Source organism: Thermobia domestica, chromosome 1 (assembly GCF_964235325.1).
Source record: "Thermobia domestica chromosome 1, izTheDome1.hap1.1, whole genome shotgun sequence".
Taxonomy (NCBI): domain Eukaryota; kingdom Metazoa; phylum Arthropoda; class Insecta; order Zygentoma; family Lepismatidae; genus Thermobia; species Thermobia domestica.
In genome coordinates, this window is record NC_137454.1 from 127,399,419 (window position 1) to 127,421,710 (window position 22,292).

The window sequence follows — 22,292 nt, forward strand, 5'->3', positions numbered from 1 at the left end:
CACTTTATTAAAAGAAACACGTTTTTCTTAAACTCGGGAGGGACGAGGAAATCGTCTCCTTACCCTCTAGAAATTACGTCCCTGAATTGAAGACAACTGATAAAAGTATGGTGTGTGGATCTATAATCTTCGATAATATTTTATTATAAATCATAGGCGAGGGTGCACAACCAGGCGCACACTCAAAATTTTTTGTTTTGAGGAGAGGTCCAATATTACAAGCTACTACGTCTGTATAGTATTGAATGGATAGTATTTTGCATCCGAAAAGATGATAAGTAATTGTAAAATACTTCCACGTATATTTTCAGGGATAAAAAATATGATAGAACTAGATTGCTTTTATGAGAGAGAAAGTACAGATGAAGTATAAGATCAAATTTTCATAGTACATTAATCATTTCTCTGTTAAACAAGTATAATTTTATTGAGTAAATATACAAATGTATGTTGAGTTAGGAAGATTGTTGGTCCGAACCCAGTGGATCCCCGGTGGGTGTGCAGCACACACCTATTAAAAGTCTTGGTTTATATTCGGTCGGTCCCAATAAATGTATTGAGTGTTGACGTTTACAGGTAAATGTAGCGAGAAAGACACATAACATGGTGAATTTCAAAGTGTATCATGCTTAGTTACGTATATAGTTTTATTTGTACAGCATATTTTGAAAGAACACTGACAGTGTTTGGGAGGTGATTCCTGACATCGAGATAAGGGGAAAGGTATAGACCAGTGGTGTCCAATTATAATGAGCCTGAGGGCCATAACCGTGTTTACTAGTAAGGTGGAGGGCCGCAGCTAATAATAATAATAATAATAATAATAATAATAATAATAATAATAATAATAATAATAATAATAATAATAATAATAAAATAATAATAATAATAATAATAATTACACCACAGAAGAAAAATATAAAAAAATATATTTGAAATATTATATACCTATTCAATGTGACTAATGAGGGTGACTAGTAGCGTTTACAAGGGCTGGGGTATCTACATCCATTCCTGTTGTTGTAAAATATGTAAACCGCAGAAGATGTAAAAGAGAAGGATCTCCAAGGCAGCTTCTGGAGCGATTCTTTATAATTTTCATGGTGGAAAATGCACTTTCACACAGATAAGTACTACTAAACATTGACACTATTTTCCGACACAACTCACAAATGTTAGGGAAACGTTTGTTAGAAAGTAGCCTGAAAAATCTACTCTTTTCTTTGTTCTTGTCTGAAAGAATGGGTCAGTCTGAAGGTCACAGAGTTCGAGCTGTAAGTTTGGAGATTGTTCTTCGATGTCTATTGTCAATGGATTAGTAAATAATGCAATGTCGTGTTTTAGTTTGTCAAAATTTGAGAATCTCGCATTGAATCCATTCGTGACACTCTCGATGTCTCTACAGAACTCTGAAAAATTAAATGCCTCATTTTCAAAATCTAATGTCAAACGATTGCAACTTGGAAAGTATGCTAAATTGTGTTTATCACAAGAAGTGGTGTATTTCTTGCAAGCTATGGCTTCTAGGCAAAGTTCGAGGAAGAAAGGGTCTGATTTAAAAAGTTAGATCAAATATATATTCGTTCATTGAAGTAATCGTCCCTTTCAGCAACGATTACATTACCGACTCCAGTGTTGCCATGTATGATCGCGCCTTTTTGTTGTATAGAAGCGCTAAATGGATGCCTTATTCCGAAAGAAGAGTGTGAACATTAAAAAAATGAATAAATATAAATTAAAATATTATCAGTTATAACAATCGTAAATCATGAAAGCTTTGTGGGCTATAGAAAATGGTTTGGCGGGCCGTATGTGGCCCGCGGGCCGCCATTTGGACAGCCCTGGTATAGACCATTCTGAGTGTAGAAATGCTTCCTTTCAGCGCTATGCCCAGCCGAAAATTTGTTTGAAAAATGCAAAAAACAGCCATAACTCAAGAACGAAATGTTAGATCAAAGTCTGGTAAAAAGGAACGTTTCCATGCAATCAGGGAGGTTTCATGTGGACAGCCTGTATATATATATGTATGTATGTATGTGTGTGTTAGAAACAAACTTTATGGTCTATGGAACTCAGAGGTGCAATGCCGTGTTCACAAAAAGGCCCTCCGTTGACTTCTGTCTACTTTGTATTCCTATTTCTGCGATATCCATCCATTGCCATGCCATCTGCGCCAGGTCTTCCTAATAATTGTTTTCCGATTGGGTTTCCAAGCATTCTTACTTTCCTATACAGGCTACATGACCTGCCCATCTTAATAAGCGGTATATATAATATGGGTTGGACAAAAAAATCTAAAACGTTTCCAAAAGTGTGAAAATCATACCTAGTATGGCGTGGGGCCTCCTTTTGCGTCCAAAACACCTTGGATCTGACGTGGAATGGACGTATACAGCTCCTGAATCGTGGTGTGTGGAATTTTGTACCATTGTTCCTCCAAAACATGCTTCAGTTCCTTAAGGGATGCTGGTGGAGGGTAATAAGACCGAACACGCCTTTCTAACTCCTTTCTAACCCAGACCATAATGGCTCAATGATGTTCAGATCTGGTGATTGTAGGACCAGGGAGAGGTGTGATAGCTCCTGGTCATGCTCTTCAAATCATGATTTCACCGTTTTTGCAGCGTGACAGGGTGCCAAATCATCTTCGTAGATGCCATCACCATCAGGGAACAATATTTGGGCCATGGGTAGAACCTGGTCCCCCAAAATGGCCTCATACGCCTTAGCGTTCATCATTCCATGCAGGGCTATGATGGGACCTGCAGAAAACCACGATATCACTGCCCATACTGTAACAGAACCACCCCCATGCTTTACAGTTGGGAGCAGACAGTCTGTATCATAGACCTGCGGCGGTATTCTCCATACGTAAACACGACCGGTTGTTGGAAACAAGATGAAGGTCGATTCATGGGACCACATTACGTGTTTCCAGTGCTCATGAGTCCACGCCTTGTGGTCCTTGCACCACTGGATACGCCACTTCGCATTTACTGCTGTGACCAGGGGTTTGGCGATATCGGTCCTGCCATGCATTTTCATTTTATGAAGTTTCCGTCCTGGTTTTCGATGAAACCGGGTTCTGTAGGCCGGAATTGAGTTCAGACGTAATTTTCATTGCAGTGGTCTTCTTTTTAGCTGCTACAATCCGTTTTAATGCCCTCCGGTCCCTATCTGACAGGATTGTCTTTCGAACACTGTTGTGCTTTGCAGACGTCGTTTACCCATGAATTGTGTATGCCCTTGTGACATTGGACACAGTGCCTTTCGATACCTCCGCAATGTTTGCCACTGTTAGCACTGAAGCTCCAACCAGACGAGCACCAATGATCATGCCTCTTTGGGAGTCTGGTCGACCATTTTACCACACCACGACACTCACAGGTGAACTGGTTGCTGCTGAAGGAAGAGGTTACTGCTGATATGTGTATATACGATATATATATATATATATATATATATATATATATATATATATATATATATAATAGAGAGAGAGAGAGAGAGAGCGGAAAAGGTTGTAGTATGGGACAGTCTTTTATTCTTCGGCAGAAATCGGAAGTATTAAGGGAAAATGTATTTAAGTAAGATCCTATTGTCATGTGTCTGAGTATCATAGACGAAAAGTTCCACTTTGAAAATCGCAAAATACCAGGAGTATACAATAAAAAATTAAGCATGCTTCAAAATTTACATCCCTCAGAAAGAGGTGGTAATATTGGACAGATCACATATGTAACTAAAACATAAACGTGTGTACAGTACTTGTGACGAAACACTTGCAGTGGACGAAATGAAAGATAATGCAGCTGCACGTAGCATCTTTATGGAACTATATTTTAATTCTTAACTACAGATCAAAGAGAGAAATGTTTTCCATTCTTCCAGGAGGAGGGACATACAATAAAGTCTCATTTGCAAAAATCGCATACGAACATATCTTTGTCGTCTGCAGAGCATTCCACATGCGTCCATCTGCAGCACACAACACACCGAATCCATGCTTCATCAGGTTTTGAATTATTATAGTTTACGCCACAAAGCATGAATTCAGCATCTGCATCACTTATTCCTGTTTCAGCTTTGATTAGAATTGATAGGACTGTGTTGTCTGAAGGTATTGACATATCTGAGTCGTCGGAATCAGATGATTGCTTTGGCTGGGTGAATTTGCTACGGACATTCAGTTTTGATTTCTTTGACCTGTTTCCATTTCCTTAGTACTCTCTTAGGCGCTGGTCCTAACTTACCCTTGCATGGCATATCCACGGATATACACCAGCGTGGCAACCTGTAAAAAAAAAAAGGGGGGGAGTTTCAATATGGGAGACCTCTTACCTGTGTGTCCCATAATACCACCTCACGTGTATAACATTTTAACACACTACCACTAACCTATGCATTAAATTATCGGATTCACATTACTACTACATTTAACCCACCACTATGTAGTACAGAAAAACACACGAATTATTTATTACAACTTACCTGTTAATAAGGATATTTGTGTTACAATCCTCTTCTACAAAAGTTTTCACTCGTGCACAAATTTCTGTCGTGTTGCTAGAACAACACTTCTCAACCAACTGGTGCGCGATGCTTTCTAGGACCTTCTGGTAGCCTTCTAAATAGTATGAGAGCACCACCAACAGAATGCGGTAGTACATCCAGACATACTCAAGTGTCCCATTTTCCAACCCCGTCCCATACTACCACCTTTTCATATATATATATATATATATATATATATATATATATATATATATATATATATATATATATATATATATATATGTGTGTGTGTGTGTACAGGGTGGTAGGAAACTCCACCGACAAACTTTTGGAGGCGGTTCCTTATACGAAATGAAAGAAAAAAGTTCTAATAAACATGGGTCGAAAAACGTCACCTTTCAGAGTCATGAACTACCGAAAATTCAAAACATCACGTTTCAAAACATCCTGGCTTAGAAACTATAGAGCATATCCCAAGCGGTTTAAGGAATTACACAGGAACTGGTATACGCTCTATCTAAATATCCATGTTTCAGTATTCACCGGTACCAGCGAAACGAACGCACTATTAGTACTTAAAGGAGTATCCCTATACTTCAACTTCCTTTTCACAGTTCCTTTCACCGATAACGGAAGATGGTAAAACATGGATATTTAGATAGAGAACATACTAGTTCCTGTGTAATTCTTTAAACCGCCTGGGATAGGTCCTATAGTTCTAAGTTAGGGAGTTTTGAAAAATGATTTTTCGAATTTTCAATGGATCATAACTCTGAAAGGAGGCATTTTTCGGCTTATGTTTATTAGAACTTTTTTCTTTCATTTCGTATAAGGAATCGCCTTCCAAAGTTTGTTGGTGGAGTTACCTACCACCCTGTATATATATGAGAGAGAGAGAGAGAAAGAGAGAGAGAGAGAGAGAGAGAGAGAGAGAGAGAAAGAAAATAAATAAACAAGTGCTTTAATAACTGAAATAAATTTATCATTATCCAAAAAAGTTCCTGACAACTTTTTGACTTTACCCAGTTTCTGTATATGCACAATTTATAGTAGGTGTATTAGGTGTATTCAGTTTGTGTATTTTGAGCAAAAACGTTCGGAGCAATACTGTTATGTGCTGGTACACACGCTTTTGACATGACATCACCAGAATGATCTGGTGTATCGTCATATTGAAAAATGATATTAGACTGTGTAATTCCTGTTTGTCGATTCGAGAAAACGAAAGTGTCGAGCTGGTTAAAGTAATGTTAATGGTTGTTTTGACGAAGAAAATGGGTCAGAAATCTTTATCAAACTTGTTCACATATTGACTGCAGTTGAGAATTGCAATTGTTTCGCTTTGTTTCTGTATTCTCTATCTAGTGTTGTTGCGCGTTGTCATCAGTTAACCATACAAATAGCAAAACGTTAATTTAACAATCCCAAGGGAAGAAATATGTCCAAACATAATATTATATTTACAAGATACATATGTTATTTTCACCGAATATAACAAACACCTCTTGTTTAGAAAAGACGTGCTTTAGTCTGATATTGCTTTTGGTATTATGATTTGATACGAATTCATATGTAGTGCATTTTAGATTATGAACTACCATGTAAACTATTAAAATATGTATCACTCCCTTTTCCATTCGAATTGATATGAATCTAGAATTGATAATATTCTCTTTCTATGTTTCTAGGATCGAACGATGGGTAATGCAAATGGTACCAGTCCGTTGGATAACATGAGGAGTTTAGAACATTACTTGAACGACATCATGCGAGGTGCAGGAGATACGCAGGAACATTTAAAAGGTAAGGATGATTGCTGCAGATAAAGTATTATCTTACATTTTTGCCGTAATAAATAACTAGTTTGACAAATAGCAGATGAACACACTAAATATAAAAGCAACTTGTATATCAGTCACAAATAAAGATGATTTTTATATAGGAAGTAACTACAAGCGGTGAAGTTTACAGTACTAGAAAGTTTCCTTGCGGTTCATACAGATGCTAATAGCATGTTCAGAACCATTTGCGTAACGTTTTCTGATGCTAATCTTTTTTGAGGTTTTGTTATTCTTCTTCAACTATCTGTCTGTTTCTTTATTGTCTTTTGTGAAATGTTTACAACTTTGAAACTGACAAACGAGTTTATAACGCAAAAGTTAGTTTCGTATCAGTGCAAAACAAAAATTACATTCCGTACTTACTGCGTACGTGAAAGACTTCGGAATGTCTCAGTCCTTTCTTCAGGGGTGCCAACAAAGGGGGGCTATGACGCAAACTGCGTCATTGAAATATTTGGGGCGGTAAACATCTATATAAATATGTTTGAGGGGGTGTAAAAATTAATCGAAAAGATATTTTTTTCATGGAAGAACACCTATGGATAGACAATTGCGGGGGGGGGGTGCGTCATGGACATAAGGGGGGTGGGCACCACTGCTTTCTTATATTTAAATACCATATTAAGTTTCACATTTGTTACACAAGATTATGAAGTTACGAAGAAGGTTGCACTTGTATGTTTCAAGTACTTTGGTAACTTGTGACTGTATGTAGGATCAGGATCATTAAAGAATTTTGTCACTCGGATGGGGAACATTCATGATAAAGAAAATAAATGTTTTTATGTCTCATATGTGTTTTAGCGAACTAAATAGTCCAGTCAATTTACGCTTAAAAAAAAGGGGAGGGGGTCAACCTAGAACAAATTGCAACAGAAATGGTTTTTGTGGTATCGAATTCTATGAAGTGTCCTGATTAACATATCAAAAGTCTACAAAAATCCGACCAGGCAAAATCCGCCATTTTGGGCCGTCATTGGATATTGCTTTAAACAGTTATGATATACTTTTCTTTCAATATCTTCCCAATAAATCAAGCTAGAAACTTTGTTTTTGTGTCGAATTAGAGCTAATGAATAGTATAATCAAGGAAACGTAAAAAAACGTTTATGTAATGTAGTTTTATTTAAATACGGGGGCTGAAATTCTGAAAATGTTGCACTTATTTATTATTGTACAGAACTCTTGTAAATTTAAACGTTTTCAACATGTTAACATTGGCAAATATAAATAATATGGAAAGGAAAGTTAACAGTGAAAATTTGAAATGTTTAATAAAATATAACTATTCGTGTACAGCTCACAGATGACGAGAAAAACCCTAAGATAAGGGCAGCGGGGAAAGGTTAACGACACGGCCAAGTCCATTTTCGGTTTTTGAGGTGTGGTCTGATACTCCGGGTAGTTATCTCTGTGCTATTCCGTGGTGTCATTTGAAACCCCCGTGCGAAAAGTGGGCGAGCCCATACCTACGTCACACTACTTCTGCTAGGGTTCTTCTCGTCATCTGTGAGCTGTAACTATTCAATTTGATTATGGCAATGAAAAAACATGTTAAAAAGTTCTAACATACTACTAAAAACTCTATTATTAAAACATAATTAAAGCCTTACTTGAGCAAATACAAAAAATGGTATACAATTTTATTGTATTGTCAACAGCAGAACAAAGAAAAATTATTAGCCATATTAAGAAAAGGAAATAAACAGTAATCGGTACAAAGCAAGACATTTTCACTACCTTCATTACCGATACAAGTCATGATTTTTGGCACATCTTTCTCATTGTAATTAACTCTTAACTCTAGTACTCTCCCTGACTACTACATCATCATTGTCATCATCAGCTACTACATTGTCAGTTATACAGTTTGAACATGATACGCCTTGGCATTCTTTGCACGCTACATAACATTTGATACTATGTTTACAACACTAACATCTTGTCGACGAATAGTCAGTTCTGCAACTATAGCGAATAACAGAAAGGATGCCATCTTGTGCTGGTTGCATGTCCATGAGAACCTGAAGATTTTGACCACTTTGTGTTCGCCAACCCCAGTCTTTTGGTGCCAAAAATGAGCTTCCTAGCCTTTCCTGAACTTGGAAATAGACTGTAAGACTGTGAAACTTCACTGGTACAGATGTTGGTGGTAGTGATTGTGGGTATACGGAAAACATATTTCTTGCAATTTTAGAGGAAAATCGCTTATATCTCAGTTTATCTATTGAATCTGAGATAGTGCCACCATAAGCAGCTACCAGATTTTTCTCTCCAGCTCAAATTATACTTTGCACATTAGATGTGGTGGTGTTGAAAATTTTAGAGTAACATACTAGCTCAGGATCCTGTTTTAACAGCTTTATTGTCTGGTCTTTCCCGACGTTGAGCAGTTGCGAATGTGTGTCACAACCTAACAAAGCATGCATAAATGGGAGACTCGAATATAAATCTTCTCCAAGGGTTACTTGTACAGTTTTGATATCCCATATACGATGTATAATATTATTATACAAAAGAGACGCTACAGAATATGACCAGTGCTGGAAGATTTATACAAGATATCTACATTTGTTCTCAATATATTATACCATTACAATCAAAACATATTTTTACTAACACAAATCCTTTGAAAAAATAAGAGAAGAAGAAAGAAAAAAAAAACAAAGAGTAACAAAAATACCATACTATACGGAAATTGGAAATCCAAATTTCCTACAATTTATTTTGATAATATTTTAATTTCTCACACTCAATATACGTCATTAATAGGGAAATCGGTCTTCCAGATTTCCCACACTTAATATTTCTAAATTATAAAGGGAACGGGTCCTCCAAGTTTCCTATGACTGACAGGTATAACATGTGGATAGTAGAAGATGGAAAATGTTGTCCCAACGAGCAATAGCTCACTTTAAGGGACTAAGTATTTCTTTTTGCTATTTTTTTTTATGTAGTAATGTGTCAGTATCCCCTGTCTTCATTTATCATTTTTATGGTTACTAGATTATTCAGCAAATTTATTCCAAAATTGTTTTTTTTATTTCTTTTTTAAATAAAAAATTACTTTTATATCCTTTATATCTTTAGCCAGACTTATAAGTTTGAGTAATGTTATGCTTAACGCTATTTATACCATACTTTGTTGTATTAACATTATCAATAGCATTCTTTTTTCTAGTATTATAATAGTGCACCTCTTTCCTCTTTATTAAAATTGCTATTACAGAACATATTATGAAAGGGAGGGATATATTTGCTTCCCTTTCACAATATTTGTATCAAATGTGTTATGAAACACAGTGACACTGTTCACAATCACTTCACACACTTTAGCACAAACAATTAGTCAATAAATTCTTTTTCCTATTTCAATTATCCACTTCCACATATCTGTGACAGCAATCCTGAAACAAAGGAATAAAATAACTTGTATCAATGTAGCCAAAATAAACTTAGAAACATCCATACTGACTAACAAGAATAATGACTTGTATTGAGTACTTTTCGGAAACGTAATACTTCTCTAAATAACTCGAAAGGTGGATAATTGTGTAAATTCAAATGAATACATCAAGAAACAAATGAAATTGAATATAAATTCCTTTGATGCTGCAGGTAAATAACTCCAGACGAATGGTTATCGATCTGAACCCAGATATTCACATGATCAATATCGTGCAATGCTTGGTTTATGTTGAATTTTGAATCAGATCCCATTGAGTGCCCAAAATGCAACTTTGTGTTGTTTTAGTACACATATGAGACTACAATCTGGACAATTTTGAAAAAATTCAGAGGGACATTTTTATGCGAAATTCAAAATTCAAATCTTAATTTGAATTTTTGAAGTGTTATTTTTTATTTTACAGTTTTTTTTAATATAGTACAATTTGTAGAGCAATCTTTAAGCTTTCCAGTGATGTTTGTTTCACGTCTCTAGTGCACATATTAACCATTTTATAACAATTTTTAATAATCACTGTAACTGAAAAAATGCAATTTTTTGACATTTTGAACACCCTGTATGGAGACACTTTCAGGGGGGAGAGGTAATATTTTGGATTTTTTTCATCTCCCACTGTAATAAAGCTGTACACCAATTTTTTCACAAATCTGAGATGGTCAAGTCTGATGACTTGTTGATTTGATATGGAATGTCCCATTTCAATATCTCCTTTCACTTATGAATGGTAAATTTTGTATTATTTTTAGTAAGGCAGGCTCTTATTTCTTTAAACTTGAAGACAACGAGCTATTTATACTTTAAAGTTACACAAACACGATACGGGTCTTCAATTTCTTGTGGATATTTACTAGTAAATACAGGATAACTGCCTCACATGAATGTTTTATGAAACAGAATCACTGGTAAAGGAAGTAATGTGCTCTTGTAACACTAGTCCACAGACTGGTTGTTAGTTCTTTACTCTTGTAGGCTCGTGAAACGTATACTCGTATATTTACACTACTATTACAAGCGTATGAACAAATATTACTAGTCTAGTAGCTTAGAGAAATAGGCACCGGGCTTTGCTTTGAATAATAATCTGCAACTGCAATGTAGTCCCCGTATTTACTACGAAATTGTTAGCCTATATGCTATTCTAATTTCTTTTTGTAGTTTGTTAAATTCTTGATAGTGATAAGGTGTATTCTCTTAATTCTCTGTAATTGCACTGTGATGGTTAGATTGCTTTTATTTGTCTTATTATATCCATGGTAAACAAAAAGGTATGCTTCCTTACTTTATGTCTTTTGAGAGGAGTTTTATCGTAATATTCTTTCGAATTGTGTTACTTTTTTCTTTTCGTAAAGAATCAGTGATGTACTTTATTTTATATCACTTTTCTGTGAGTTAATATGTAATTATAAATAACACAAAAAGCGTCTCTGAATCATATATATTCGCTTTAGGATGTTGATCTATTGATGATTTTTTTTTCTTCGCACAAAACATTTACTGTTTGTAACGAAATCGTAGGTGCGGAAATGAAGAAACAAAATACGTCTTGTTGCCGTGTTCTGTATTAAGTGGGAGGTAGTTCTTACCTACTTTCACATATCCGACCTTGCATATGTTGACATCTACGTGTTAGCGTATGAAGCAAAATTCTGCTGTGTTGCGACGTTACTAGCTATCATTGTCACTGAAAATGACGCCTTCGTTTCACGCTACTTTGTGTGTTCATAATTAAGCCTCATTCCACGCTCCATGACTCGCACTGTTGGCAATTACCTATGTAAATCAGTTCCCCCAGCATGAAAAACTGTAAATCGTGCTGTAGAACGCTTCCTTTCTCTGCTTATTTTGTGTTATTTTCAGTACCTTCAGCAGAAGTCGTCTCACACAGTATGCAGTTTCCTAATTTAATATACGAAAAACTATTAAGGTTCAGTGTTTCTGCCCCGCAATTGGAGTATACTGTACAGCAGCTGGATTGAGTTTCCTTACCATCTGACTTCTCTATTTGTCTATTGTCTTCCTCAATAAAGATTTTGTGGTAATGGAATTACAAAGATAGTTTTGCAGTAAAGTTGTGACTGTCTGGAATAAGATATGCGAGGGTCAGTAATATCACAGTTTGAAGGTTCACGAGTAGATGAGTAAAATAATTGTTAAATCGTTAAAATATTTGAATACGAGATAATTCAGATAGTGCTTGCAAATTATTTTTTTAATTCTAGAGCACTTCGTTGCCTAAATCAGTGATGAGGAATAAGTAGAAGGTACTGATTATTTCAAAAGTTGTTGTCATTTCTTTCATTCGTTCTTTCTTAGTGTTCTGCCCAAACAAAATTCTGACTTATGGTAGCATAGTTATGTAATGTCACTAAGCCAATAAAGCAGTGATACGGTAGCCACTTTTTCCTTTATGGGTCAAAAACTAGAAAATTCAAAAATAGGGTGCAGGGGTGTATACAAGAATTATGTTCATCACACAGATGGAAATGGCTCGTAGCCTCATGACTAGAGCGCCTACAACAGTGCGCATGATCGCAGAGTTAAACTTTGTTGATTATAACACCCTAAGTACAGACCCGAAGATGAAATAAAATGTACTAGCAATATTTCATTCAGTATGAGATAACAATGTAGTCTTATCGCCCTTAGCTTAAAGGACAAACAGTGAATCATTATATAAGAATTAGTGGAATTCTAATGTGGGAGGAAACGGGAAAATCACGAAAAAAACATGAATACGATGTTGTCCTCCACAAATTAACATAATATCTAACAGAAGATTTACCTTACCAGAATGTTCTTCTTGTTTCATGTGTCTAGGCCAGTTAGGCCCAGAGGTACGAACATTTGAAAGCAATTATATGAAATTTACATGTTTCAAAAAATCTGTCCGGTACCAACTAGGATGGCCACAAAGTTCCGGTTCCGCGAGGAACCGGTTCTCGGAGATCCGGTTGTCAGAACCGAATCTTAGGAACCGGTTCCGGACCTGGATCCGAAAACCCGGTTCCAGAACAGGATCTTAGAAACCGGTTGCAGACCTGGATCCGAAACCCAGTTCCAGAACTGGATCTTAGGAACCGGTTCCAGACCTGGATCCGAAAACCCGGTTCCAGAACCGGATCTTAGGAACCGAAAGCCCCCAAAGACCCATAAAGGATGGCCAAGTTCACCTTCAAAACACTGCAAAAAGGACCATGCGCTTGTGCCCTCCCCCCAGACCCGCTTGTGCCCCCAGAAAAAAATTTTGGTCCACCAGTGGGTGTTTAGCCAAATGAGTTGGCCAGTTTGCCTGTTTAGCCAATGAGTTTTCCAGCTACCCAGTTTATTTAGCCTGGGCGCCTGCCTGTCGCTTCCACCATTTCGTCTAGCACACTGTAGCACACTGTTCACAGGCTGCCAGCAGTTCGGGTTTAGCGTAGGGATGGTCACAAAGTTTCGGTTACAGCGGAACCGGTTCCGCGAGGAACTGGTTTTTGGAGATCTGATCTTCAGAACCGGTTCCAGGCCTGGATCCGAAGAACCGGTTCCAGACCTGGATCCGAAAACCCGGTTCCAGAACCGGATCTTAAGAACCGAAAGCCCCCAAAGACCCATAAAGGATGGCCAAGTTCACCTTCAAAACACTGCAAAAAGGACCATGCGCTTGTGCCCTCCCCCCAGACCCGCTTGTGCCCCCAGAAAAAAATTTTGGTCCACCAGTGGGTGTTTAGCCAAATGAGTTGGCCAGTTTGCCTGTTTAGCCAATGAGTTTTCCAGCTACCCAGTTTATTTAGCCTGGGCGCCTGCCTGTCGCTTCCACCATTTCGTCTAGCACACTGTTCACAGGCTGCCAGCAGTTCGGGTTTAGCGTAGGGATGGTCACAAAGTTTCGGTTACAGCGGAACCGGTTCCGCGAGGAACTGGTTTTTGGAGATCTGATCTTCAGAACCGGTTCCAGGCCTGGATCCGAAGAACCGGTTCCAGACCTGGATTCGAAAAACCGGTTCCGAAACCGGATCTTCTAGAACCGGATCTGTTCAGACCCGAAAACCGGCTCCACCAGGAACCGGTTCTGGTCATCCCTAGTACCAACGATACTACCTTGCAGAATGGGTTTCGTAACGAACAAGTTAAGAATTTTTAGGTAAAAATCAAGTTTCGGTTCAGGTATATTATTATGGCCAGTTATACCTTCCTGTTACGCGTGAAGTTTAAAAAAGGAACAAATATATCTCTCATTTTTATTCAAGACTGGATAAAAGATTCTCGCGGGCCACTGATCTAAATAAACTTGATGATAACCAAGTATGAGGGGGAATTCCTTAAATTATTACAGATGAAATGTAGTAATTCATTAGGAAATTTTGTATAATATTGAAATGCATTCCTTTTCGTATATACTTAGGTATGTACAGGGTTATTATAAATGATGGACCCATTTTTAAAAATTCGTAGTAATTAAAGTACAAATCTAAAATGAACAATCTTTATACCAATGGCAAGAGGAAGGTTGAAAGTTTCGGTGGGCAATGATGGTTCCCGAAGCGGCCGGTAGAGTTCGCGCGGCAATAGGCCGCCATTCGTTTCCCTCTCAGTTGTGAGTGAGATGGCTACCGTGGAGCACAAGGTTTTCTGCGTCGTTGAGTTCGCAAGAACTGAGTCACAAATTGAAGTGCAGCGGGCATGTCGTACAAAATTCGGTATTGAACCACCAACTAGAAAAAGCATTAAGCGTTGGGTTACGCAATTTCAATAGACTGGAAGTGTGTGTAAAGGGAAAAACACAGGCCGACCGCGTGTGTCAGAGGTGATGTCAGACGTATTGAAGAAAGTTTTGTTCTCAGTCCGCGTAAAGTCTACCAATAGAGCTAGTAAAGAACTTGGAATACCCCAAGCAACTGTCTGGAAAGTTCTGAGACTGCGTTTGGTGTACAAGCCCTACCGATTACAGCTAGTGCAGGCTCTCAACCCTAATGACAAAGAGATGCGTCTCGAATTTTGTGGTTATGTACTAGGAATGATGATGGATGACGCGTTTCTGCAGCGCATAATTTTTAGCGATGAAGCGACTTTCCACCTTAGTGGAAAAGTCAACAGACATAATGTACGCATATGGAGTTTGCAAACTCCACATTTAAGATTGCAACACGAAAGAGACTCACCGAAGGTAAACGTGTTCTGTGCCGTATCCCGTACAAAGGTTTATGGACCATTTTTGTTTGCGGAAAGAACTGTAACTGGAACAACGTACCTGGACATGTTGGAACAATGGCTGTTCTCTCAAGTTATGGAAGATTCACAGGACTTCATTTTCCAACAGGACTGAGCTCCGCCCCATTGGCACCTTCATGTACGAGGCTTTTTGAATGCATCCCTTTTTCAGCGCTGGATAGGCCGCAGGGGAAATGAAGACCTGGCTCTACACTTCTGGCCACTGAGATCTCCTGATCTCACCCCATGTGACTACTTCTTATGTGGTTATGTTAAGGAAACTGTTTACGCCCCACCTCTACCAATAACTCTGGACGATCTGCGGAACCGTATCACAGCTGCCGTGCACTCAGTAACAGTAGATACACTTGCTCGAGTGTGTAGGGCGAGTTCAGCTACTGCGTAGATGTTTGGCGTGCAGCAGACGGTGGACACATTGAACATTTATAATGTATTGAAAAAAAAATTGAAACCCACTTTCCTTTGGTATAAAGATTGTTCATTTTGGATTTGTACTTTAATAAATACACATCTTTAAAAATGGGTCCATCATTTATAATAACCCTGTATATTATTCTGCAACCACGTTTCTCGAAAACGACGCCGCAGGCGCGCAAAAGGTCTTGAGAAAACCTAATCAGTTTGGTCCAACGAATTTACCCACAAGCTGTGTAACATATCTTGGACACTGTATAAACAACTGAAAAAACGAGTCCAATAAACACGGTTTTATATGGACGCAGTGCCGTACTTGAGAAATTCTGAAAAATGAATAGTGTGTTCAGGCTGACTATGTATAGGATGTCCGAGAAGTCCTCGTACCCCTAATTTTGAGTATCATAGAGAAAAATGCCAGTAGAAATTTAGATGTGGTATTGTCACAGTCAGCACTGTCTAGATTCCTATGTTCAAGGTCACGTGGAGCATCTCAGTTGTGAAGCTATAACTAGTGTGAGTAGTTGCAGTTACACAGTTAAGGCGTGTGCAGGTAGGTGCACTAATGACCACACACAAGGCAAACAATGACACAGGTAATGATTGCGTTTAGATATCGCTTTGGCAAGTGCTCACTTCGTTAAGCAACCCGTCTTGATTGAGAAAAACATGCGTTTACATCAGGATGTTGCCAGGACAGGCCGCGAAGTGAACGTAAGACACGTGAGGAAACATGTTCTTCTGTCACTCGGTCAGTTGCGATGTCTTCCATGACATAAATCACAACGCAAAAGAGCAGCTGAACTGAATATACCACATTCAACAATGCGTGACCACATTGAAAAAGATTTGCTCGACAACATGGAACAGCGTTTTGGAGCCTTTCGTGTTTTGTTGACACAATTTCCAAACGCTGTGTGTCGTTCCCGAGTGGTATTTTCAGATGAATGTGCGATATATCGAAGTTTTCACAGAAGGAATGTGATCTTACGATCTAAAGAAACTTCTCAATATATGCAAGAGTTGAAACCCGACTCATGTTATAATATAGGCCGGGATGGCATTACGTCCTTCTGGATTTTCGAAAGGGGTTCGCTTCTTCGGAAATCATGACAAGGAGATATTATATTTGCTTACTAACCCACTACAGTGTTTAATATACAGGGTGGAGCAGAGGAAACGCATGTTTTTTAAACCGCTAGTACTCGTCGACGAGTAGGGGTATTGATTTTGAGCGACCGTTGGTAGACGGCTCAGACAATGCAATGTCAGTCCCTATGGAGCGTTGGAGCGTAGATCAGTTCGGTACATTAACATAACCATCCAGATAAAAAATGACTTTATCACTCATAAATACTGGGACATCTGCATCTTCCGTAAGAATAGCGTCCATTATACCACAAAATTCTCTGCGCTGCACAAAATCCATTTCACTTAGCTGCTGGACAATCATTATTTTGTACGGGTGAAACTTGAGATCTTTATGTAAGATGCGATGAAGCGAACGACGTGACATACCCAGCGATACAGCCTGTTGCCTAGTGGATCGTTTCGGACTAACAAGAACTGCCTTTTTCACTCGCTTGTGTACGTTTTCCGGAGTTCGAACTGAACGGGGAAGACCATATGGTTTCTTTTTCATCACAGATCCAGTACTTCTGAACGCTGCAACCCATCGGAGTTTGTTTCGATCTGGGATTGTACCTCGACGTTCGACATTAAACTTACGACGGGAAATATGTTGAATCTCGACCACAGAATCATTGTTTCTAAAGAACTTCTCGACCACGAATACACAATGCCCTACGCTCCAATGCCCCATAGCGACCAGTAAGTACGCCAGAAATTTTTACTTGGTGGGTGTTCAAAATAAAAAGGGGAATGTTCTCAGAATAGTGATATATATTTTTAAACAAACTCAAAGAAAACAGTACATTATTTTTACGCAACTATTAGCAAGAGTAACTGGTTCGATGTTCCCCCATACTCGCAGCTTTCATTTATGGAGCTCAATATGCCAATATATATATATATATATATATATATATATATATATATATATATTGTTTTCCAGAAATCCAGTTTTTCAATTTACACATATTTTGTATCTTTCTGTTTTGTCTTTTTTAATGTAATTTTAATAATCCGCCCAATGAATTTACGTGAATAAAAATATACTTTACAAAAAATTAAGCTAGCAACAAATGCGTTCCTGCATAACACTAGACTCAGTCGAATATATATATATATATATATATATATATATATATATATATATATATATATATATATATATATATATATATAAAATTCTTATCTCGATCGATCTCTTCATTTCTGAAAACGTTTTAACTACACCCTTCTAACTTCGGTCCGTTGATACAGCACTTGCAGAGTAGCATTCACCAACTGAATCTGGTACAGACTTATTACTATATTGTCACATTTTTCCTTATTGAGGAGGAGTTGGGAATGACCGCACAAGACGTTGCCAATTTCAGTCATCTGCATTTGTCCATCAATCTCTTTTCTCGGAAACGACTGCGAGCCTAGGAGGTAGGTATGAGCGTGTCTGTTTTGTCAATTGTTTTGATCGAAACACCGCCCGAAACAATGAGTTCATGTGGTTCTCGAAACCGTACATGAGAACGATGTCGCTTCGTATTTTGAAGTGAAATAAATAAATAAGAATATTGCCTTCTTTCCTAAACGGTAAACTTTTTTTTTTTTTTTTTAACGGTGTAATAAATGACTTATATGATACTGATTGATACAATTGGATTTGGGGGAGTATTCCTTTTCCATCCAGAGGTGTGTGTAAAGAAATTTGGAGGGGTGTTGGGGGGTGTAAATTACTCCTTGATAGCGACTGAAACTGCATTATCTACCAACGGTCACTCAAAATCAATACCCCCTACTCGTCGCCGAGTACTAGCGGTTTATAAAACATGCGTTTCCTCTGCTCCACCCTATATTTAATGTAGTTAATAGTTACTCAATCTGGGTCAATAATAATGGTTTTATATAAAGTATTATGTGCAGCAAAGTGAGTATATTCGCGACTTCATTTGTCTGTCGCTCTTTATCCCTTCCCCCTTAAAAAAATCATGCGGATGTTTCTGGCGCCCGCGAAGCTCAAACTTTACAACAGACAATTCATTGTTGGAATAATCAAGTCACGTGTCTTTAATCGTAGATATAGGACAGATGAACTGCCTAAAAGTCTGAAGGAAGCCTTTTGAACGATTACTTCTCAGATGCGTCGCAACATGTCAAAGAGGACATGGTGAAGCATACATTGTATGTACAGCACAAAGAAGTACATAGGAATCTACTGGATGCATAGTTCGTAGTATATGTAAGTTCTCAACTAAACTCGCCCTCTGTGATACTCAAAACTTAGGAGTATAGAGACTTCTCAGGCATATATATTAATTCTGATTTTATATTGTCAACACTGAGAAACTTATAGTTAAAGAACTGAGATAAACAATAAGAATAATCTTCGTTTCAGTTGGAGCAGTTAGTGTATACTTAGTAAGTAGAATGTGAAATTATTAGATTTTGTTGCAGTGCATAATGGAGATTACGTGACTTGACAGGTAATGTGAAGAAATGAAAATAGGAAGGGGAAGTTATGTTAGTTAATGTCAGGCTGTGGCTGGGGTTCTTAGCAAGTGGTATTTATAGGGCATGCTTCTTACTTGGCACAGTTCGTTTTTCCAATTTTATCTCAAGTCCATGTCAGAAATAGGAGATAGACGAGCTGTATTTTTTTTTTTACTGGAACAACTCAACAACTATGTTCATTTATTTTTTTTTTAATGAATTTTCTTCCTATTTGCATATTTATGGGAACTATTAGTAGTGCATCATATGTGGAGATGTGTAAGAAGTTCACTTTGGTGCATTTTCTCACTCCGAAGCCAAACTCTTTGGCAGTAAACAGTCATTAGTTCCTTCATTATTTGTTTTCACATGCTTCTTCTCGTTTAGAAGGAATGCTGTGTTTCTTTCGGTGCATCAGTTTCCTTTGCTGTTATTTTATGAACAAAACTAAATTTAGATCACCTATAAATTTGACCTACATCAGTTCAAAGAATTATGTTTAGATTTAACATTTTCTGCTCTATTTTAGTTGTTTGTGTTGTTATACGTGCTTCATACTTAGACATGTTGATACGGTAAGAAAAGTGTTGTGTTTCTTAATAGTGTGTTCTTGTTACCAGGTGTTAGGGATTCTTCAATAAAGCTTTTCCTCTACCTACCTTGTTTAACTTTGTGTTCTTGCATTTAGTAAAAATATATATCGTGTTGAAAAAAGAATCAAATCCCTGATATTAAATACAGGGCTACTATAAGTGATTCATTCGTTTTGAGAACGCTATATTTTCAAAAATATGACGTATAAACATGAGAGATATATGAAAATAATCACAGTCTTACCAAGTTTTTATTGGGTATTCTAGGTGGCAGCACGAGTTTAGTACATATCCAAAATGAAGGTAAAACAAGAAAAGAGTTTGTTTTTGTGTGTGTGTTAGAATACGAAAGAGATTCGCCATGTAAAGGGTGCAGAAAACTTGATAAGTTTGTGGTTATTTTCATGTATATACAGGGTGTTCATTTATTATGTAGCCAAAATTCACTGGTGAATTCCTCATACCTAAACAATAAAAAAAAAAGTCCATATGAACATAAGGCGAAAAACGCTTTGTTTCAAAGTTACGATATGCCGAAATCGAGAAAAATGTAACTTTGAGGCTGCCTAGCTCGAATACTATGAAATATCGAAGGCGGTTAGAAAACTGTTAGAGGAACTAGTACACTCTATCTAAATATCCATGTTTCAGAGTTAGGTCGTACCGACGTACATGATTTTAGAGAGAAAGAGAGAGAGGTGGAAGAGCGGAACCTATAGTTCAGCTCCCTCTATAAAAATCCGTTTCGCCGATATGTCCCAACTCTGTAACACGGTTATTTAGATAGACAGTGTACTAGTTCCACTAATATTTCTTCAACCGCCTTTGATATCTCTCATAGTTTCCGAGCTAGACGGCGTCAAAGTTACAATTTTCTCGATTTCGGCATCTCGTAACTTTGAAACAACGCGTTTTTCGCCTTATGTTCATAAGGACTTTTTTTTTTATTGTTTAGGTGTGAGGATTTCACCAGTGGATTTTGGCTACATAATAAATGAACACCCTGTATATCTCATGTTTGTACGTGTAATACTTCGGAAAACAGCTTTTTTAAAAAAATTTTGGTACCCCTGTATAATGTAGGTCCATGATTTGTCTAATTTCTAACATTTCGAAATCAATTTAGTGCTTTTATTCTCAGAATTCAATCTTATGTTTTACATCATAAATATCTCCGCGAAAACCACGTTGAATATGAAGAATGTTTTATGCATACATTATTTTTATGTATGTTTTGTGCATGGAATACAATTTTCTGTATTTAAATATTTTCAATGTAAATTTAGGGTTTCGAATCAGTTGTTGCTAAGGCTTTCTAAAGTTTAAGATTCGGAGGATTTTAAAAGTTGTTTTACAATCAACCTTGACAAAATTGAATGCTCTTGGAAACCAGTTGCAGGCAAGGTTTCACAAACAGCATTGGAATGTTAAAAGATTCTCAGCCCAAACCGGCATATAGTAGGCAAGAGCTAGAAGTAGTTCGTTGATATTCAAATGTTCTTTTTTGATCAGTTAATTTCTTCGATAATTTATTTGTAATAACAAGTATTTCAATTATTATTTTGTTCGATATTGTATCCTGCCAAATATTTGAAAAACATAAGTTCTATCCTGACCCTTTGATAGAACCTTTTTAGTTTGACCTGATAGGGTTAATAGGTAAAGTCTTGGGTAGTTCCATAAAAGTTGAGTGGTAAATTTGAGCAAAATGAGGTAAAGATAATGTACGCGCTTAGATAACTGTTTAGAAGAAACTTGAACATTGATGTTTATACGTACGTTGTAGCTGATAAAATTAGCGTTATAATTCGTAACCAAAGATGGAGATAATTGGGGTTGTTAGTTTTGCCTTATAATTACGAAAGTCAATTCTTTACGTAATAGTAGTGAGGATAAGTTAATAACCAACAGTACCGATCTATGTTCTACCTTCTCTGGAAAACAAAACCACAATCTTCCTGCAATGTAACAGTATGATTTAGGATATTAGATTTCTGGGCTTTCGGCAGCTAAGGCTATTTAATTTAGCTCTTCACGATTTGAGGGATGACGTCCCTGGGCGAGGAAATCCGGGGAAAGGGAAGGAAGAAAGGATTGGGGGAAGGAAGGAAGCGGCCCATCCCGGGTATAAGTTAGGTAACACCTCGGCATTTGCCTGGTGTGAATGAGGAAAACCCAGGTAAACCTCATTCACGGTGGCTGGCCTGAAAAAGCGTGTTACACTTTTTCGACCGAGTGACCTCACCGGGAATCAAACCCAGGACCTCTCGCACTAAGAGCGAGAGCGTTAGGGACTACGCTACGCGGGGCCACTACAATGTAACAGTATATAAAATCGAATCTGAATTGTAGTTTTGATTACGGTATTGAGGTTATTTTTTTATGCGATTATAAATGCATTTCAACTTTAGACAGTTTAAAAGTGTTACGTAAGTTATTAATTTTTAACGCTCGAACTGGTTCAATATCTGGTAATGTGGATGGATGATGATAGTGGCTCGCTGTCTATTGAGTGTATGTTCGATGGCTTATTGTTTTGTTCTGGTATGAATACGAAGCTGTGAAATAGGGTCATGGATCGATGTTTGTATAGCAACCCATGTTGCTGTTTCCTGTTGTATGAACGTATTTATGAATTGT

General features: G+C 37.5%; 1 protein-coding gene across 1 annotated transcript in view; it reads left to right on the plus strand.

The window, feature by feature from the left end:
* Positions 1-6,207: 6,207 nt before the first annotated feature.
* The window catches only part of orb2 (cytoplasmic polyadenylation element-binding protein orb2), a 244,668-nt gene continuing 228,583 nt past the window's right edge, over positions 6,208-22,292 (plus strand). The window contains exon 1 of the mRNA XM_081763185.1: positions 6,208-6,318. Coding sequence (XP_081619311.1) covers positions 6,213-6,318 — 106 coding nt within the window. The 5' untranslated portion in view covers positions 6,208-6,212. The remainder of the gene's footprint in view (positions 6,319-22,292) is intronic.